Source organism: Trypanosoma rangeli, assembly GCF_003719475.1.
Source record: "Trypanosoma rangeli strain AM80 chromosome Unknown Tra_15.4_contig_00477, whole genome shotgun sequence".
NCBI classification, from domain to species: domain Eukaryota; phylum Euglenozoa; class Kinetoplastea; order Trypanosomatida; family Trypanosomatidae; genus Trypanosoma; species Trypanosoma rangeli.
This window is the reverse complement of record NW_021706208.1, coordinates 1-5065: the sequence shown is the minus strand read 5'-3', so window position 1 is coordinate 5065 and position 5065 is coordinate 1. Positions and strand designations below refer to the sequence as shown.

At 51.9% G+C, this 5065-nt stretch overlaps 1 protein-coding gene across 1 annotated transcript; it reads right to left on the bottom strand.

Annotated features, from left to right (window-relative positions):
• TraAM80_08877 (putative calpain-like cysteine peptidase) lies at positions 1-5065 on the bottom strand (the record flags this gene model as incomplete). Its single annotated transcript, XM_029385602.1, has 1 exon — positions 1-5065. A coding segment is annotated over one exon (5065 nt), but the record flags the coding sequence as incomplete, so codon positions are not given.

The window sequence follows — 5065 nt, the reverse complement described above, 5'->3', positions numbered from 1 at the left end:
CATGTCTTCCTCCAGTGCAGCGATTTCCTTCGCATTCCGGCGCGGGTCCTCCAGCAGCCGCTTGCGCTCCTGCTCCATCGCAACGAAGTCCTTGTCGTCGTCCAGCGCAAGCTCGCGCAGGGGCACACCCTCCGGCGCCGGATTGAAAAACGCCCGGTCCGCCAGCTTCCTGTCGCGTGCGAGCTCGTGTGCACGGACGTTCATGTCTTCCTCCAGTGCAGCGATTTCCTTCGCATTCCGGCGCGGGTCCTCCAGAAGGCGCTCGCGCTCCTGCTCCATCGCAACGAACTGTTGGTCTTCTAGTAGCTGGAGGTACCTTATATGAATGTTTTCTGGTGTTCGGTCAAGATAGGGGTACCTCTCCTCTAGTGCTTTTGCGGCCATCTCATATACCATTTCATTAAGTTCATGTTCTGCTGTAGCAATTTCATCAGCCTTTCCTTTTTGCTTTCGAAGTTGGTGAAGATCCTCCAGTTTTTCCATAAATGATACGTTTTTACATAGTGGAAGAGTGGAGATTGGTATACCGAGTGGATGTTCGTCAAGGAATTTTATTAGCTCCTCTTTTCTTGTGTTTGCTAGCTCTTGTGCGCGCTTGGCTAGGGCCTCTTCGACTGCTGTAATAAGGTGAGCAACGGTTTGTGGATCCTTCGTGAGCAGCTGAAACCTTTTAGCCTCCAATTCTTTGAATGGAATATCGGCGTCCAGGTAGAGTCTCTCTGCCGGTATGGGGAGCTCGGACTCCTTGACGTAATGTGTGCGGGCAACCTTTTTGAATTCTGTAGCTAACTCATGTACATGGTCGTTAAGAGCCTTTTCAATGTTGGACAGCTCCGACGGAGCAAACACCTCTGCGGACAAAATGAGTGCGCGCTCCTGCTCTAGCTCACAAAATCGTGCATCAGTGTCAAGGGGCAGCAGCTCCAAAGGTACGCCCTCAGGAAAAGCGTCAAGGTAGCCACGAGCGCCGTGAAGTGCCTCGCTTGCAAGCTCCCTTGCACGACTGTTCAATGCTGCTTCAACACTCGATATTTTCTCTAGGTTTTCATTTGGGAATCGTCGCAAGCGGGCTCTATCGGCTTCAAGTTCACCAAATCTTGTGTCCGTATCCAGCGACAACTTTTCCAGAGGAACCCCCAACGGGGAGGAGTCCAAATAATCTTTTCGCTCAGAGGCATTCAGCGCCAATGCCACTTTATAGGCTCGCTCATTCAGTGCAGCCTTCAAGGATTCAACCAAGCCCGGTTCAGCGGTAGAAGAACCTATTAGCGCACGGAGCTTCTTCTCCAAAGTCATGTACTCTGGATCATCATTCAATAAAAGATCCTCAATAGCACGACCCGCTGGTTCAGCATCCAAGAAGGTGGCACGGAATGCCATAAGTTCGCTGTTAGCTATCGAGTACTCCAGTTGAAGCATTTCATCCCTCAGTAAATCAATAGCCTCATTGTCCAATGGCACCTCTCGACTAAGCTTACGCAAAGCCGCCTCCTTCACCATAAACTCCTTGTTGCTGTCAAGTGGAAGCTCCTCAATAGGAATGCCTAGAGGCTCAGGATCCAGGAAGGCACGTTCATCCACCAACAACTTCGCAGCCAATTCCAAGGCCCTTTCATTCATGGCGTCCTCCAGGCTGCTGATGGCAGTCGCATTCTTGACAGTGTCCCCAAGCAGCAGAAGCCTCTTAATCTCCAAGTTATGAAATATATCATCGCTGCTGATCGGGACATCCTCAATGGGCACACCGTTAGGCCTCGAGTTCAAAAATTTCTTCCGCTCAGATGTTTTTAGATCTTCAGCCAGTTCCGCGGCACGGTCCAGGAGATCCTCCTCCACCTCACGAATAACCTTTGCGTTCCGCTGTGGGTTCTTCCCAAGTTGGGCACGCTTCGCCTCGAGCGCTTGAAATGGAGCGTCGTCGTCGAGGTGAAGAAGCGACAGCGGAACACCACCCGGAGCTGGATCCATGTACCCGCGATCGCTTGCCAACTGCCTCTTTGCAAGCTCCTCCGCACGAGCGTTTAACGCTGCTTCGACTTCCTCGACTGCCGAAGTGTGCCTCGGGTCACGCAGCAGCCGTTGGCGCTTCGCCTCAAACTCACGAAACTCCTGATCCGACTCCAGTGGTAAGTCCTCGAGAGGGACTCCGCACGGGGCCTCTTTTAAATAGGCAGGACGTTCTTTTGCATTCAATGCGCGGGCAATTTCATGTGCGCCATCATTCATTGCCTTCTCAAGCGCTTTCACCTTATCCGGGTCCTCGCCTCTACGCAGCATCTTGTGCCTTTTTGTTGCCATCGCCACAAACGACTTGTCATCATTCAGCGGCAAATGTTCCACAAGACGTCCCTCCGGCTCGGGGTCAAGAAACGCACGATCAAGTGATGACCGTTTGCGAGCAATGTCCTCCACCAGGTTGGAAACTTCCTCCTCCATGGCCCTTATCTCCGCTGCGTTATTCTTCGGGTCCTTTCTCAACTCGCGCAGCTTCGCTTCGCCCCGCACAACGGCGTCATCGTATTCTAAACCAAGCTCTTCCAACGGAAACCCAAAGGGCTCGGGATTCAGAAAGGCTCTTTCTTTATGAAACTGCAAATGAGCTAACTCGTGGGCACGCTCATTCAACGCATCCTCAAGCTCCTTAATTTTTGCCGCATTGGCGCTCGGATCCTCATTGCGAAGACACAGGCGTTCCACCTCCATCGCGTGGAATAACTCATCCGAATCCAGCGGCAGCTCAGACACTGACACGCCCTCCGGTTGTGGATCGAGAAACATGTCTCGTTCCTTCTTCTTGAGCTCACTTGCAAGCACGTGTGTTCGGTCAAACAACTCGTCTTCAAGAGCAGCAATTGCATTGGCATCCTTCCGCGGTTTGAGGTTTAAGGCACGAAGCTCACGCTCCAGTCCTAAAAACGCCTCGTTGTTGTTTAATGAGAGCAACCCAAGCGGGACGCCCTCGGGCTCTGGATCAAGAAAGGTACGCTCCTTGGCATGCATCCTTTTAGCCATTTCACGAGCAACCTGATTCATCTCCGCTTCGAGGGCAGTGATCTTGTTCGCATTCGCAAGAGGGTCCCTCTTTAGTTTCATGCGTTCACGCGTCATTGCAGCAAACGCATCATCGCCCATAAGATCTATGTCCTGAATGGGAATGCCCTCCTGTACTGGGTCAAGAAAGGAAAGGTCTTGGTGGCTAATGCCAACCTCTACAGGAAGACCTGACGTTCGTGCGGAGACTGATGCTCCACGTGACGAGATCCCTCTTGAATTGACATCCAGTGACGTCTGCGGTAGAGAAGTCCTCAAGGCCTCTTCGGTCATTTCGATTTCGTCGTCGTGAAACCCGACAGTATCAATCGGTGGCTCAGTCGTACGAACGTGGGCCTCCCCGTTGGCCACAACCTCAACCCGCACTGGAACAAGACCATTCGCATGCGGACATGTAATGGAAAGCGCATAATGGCCAGCACTTGGAAGATGATGCACTATACCAGTTTCACGAAAGTTTGTGGCGGAAGCAACCCCGCCTATGCGCCTGCTGTCCCCATCATACAAGTGCATGCCAACAAAATCTTCTGTCATGGCATCTGAGCAGCTGGGGGTACGATATGGTTTTTCCTGGCGCAGTAAAATATGCGCATCAGTCGGGGTATCGACCACAAAATCAACACGCCTCTTTTGTTGAGGCTCTAATGTGACGTGCGCAATGGCCGGCAAGTGTCGTGCCACGTTGACGTGCAGTCGCGTAATGTTCAAAGTTTTTTCATCACTTGCTTTAGAGTACCAGTAGGACAATAAGAATTTGCCTTGCTCGTGAAACATGGCGCTGGGAACAAGGTACCCAAAAAAGTTCGGCGGCACCACAATTCTGTTAACGACTTCACGAAGGTCCATATAAAGGCCTTTGTGCACCATACGATGGTTATTTGCCGTCACCAGATAAGTGGGAATCATCGTCGTATCCGTACTCTGCGAGAGAACAAGACCGCATTGGATGTAATCCAACTCCTGATGTGGCATCAGATGAAGCTTGTGTCGCTGATCCGGCTGCCCAATCGTCGCTATAATCTGCAAGGGCTCCTCGGAAGTGTTCCGCACCACATACAGTGGGTTCTCACGCCACGTCACAAGGGTGGGGTTGCCTCCACTCGTACCCTCACCCCACTCGCTGTTAAAGTGCCAGCTCGGCAGCATCAAGCCCCCAAGCAAGACCTTCTCAATGCTGGAAAAAGTCTCAAGGAACACTGTAACAGGCATGTAGATTACATCATGCCGTTCAGGCGCAAAAGAGGAACGCAATGCAGGGGTCCAACGGATATCCTCATTATTCATGGGGCCCGTGTAGACTGACTCAACAAACGGGTTACTTAGTTTCACAAAAAGATCAAAAACAGTAAGATCCGACACCTTAAAAAGGGGAAAAATCCCAAGCACGCCGTACATCTGATTTTCTTGAATCCCTGTATTGGATACAAGCCCTGACCGCGCGGTAGCTCCATATGCACACTCCTTGAGACCCTCGTTAAGATTTAGCCAAAACTCCGGCTCATCAATTGGATACGTGGCGAACTTCGCAAGTTTCAGATCGGTCGGGATGCTCACCACGGGGCATCCAGTAAAGTCGTAGTACAACTCCTGCAGTGTGCACCCCTCAACGTTCTGGTACAGGGTATAAAACTTTGCGTACGCCTTCTCCAACAACAAGGGCCACCAATGGCGGGTAGGGGAACGACAGAAGAGGGTCTGCTTCTCCAGCAGCGGGATGCGGTCGTCAATTTCCACCTTCATCCACTGACCATACCTGTGGAACTGGAAGGTGTAGCGGCCGTCCTTTCGCACCTTCTTAGTTATAAACAAGTTGCGGATTACATCGGGGTGGTGGTCCACAAGTGTCGCGAAGGCGGTCAAGCAGCAGCACTCAAAGTGACTGCCCTGCTCAAACTGGTCTCGGCCCAGCTTATCGGGAAGGAGCGGCAGTTTCTTGCCTTCCGGGTACAAGTCACCAATGTGGATCCACGGGTCATTGGTGATGGCCTTGTTGTCCACCATGAACCGCTTGTCC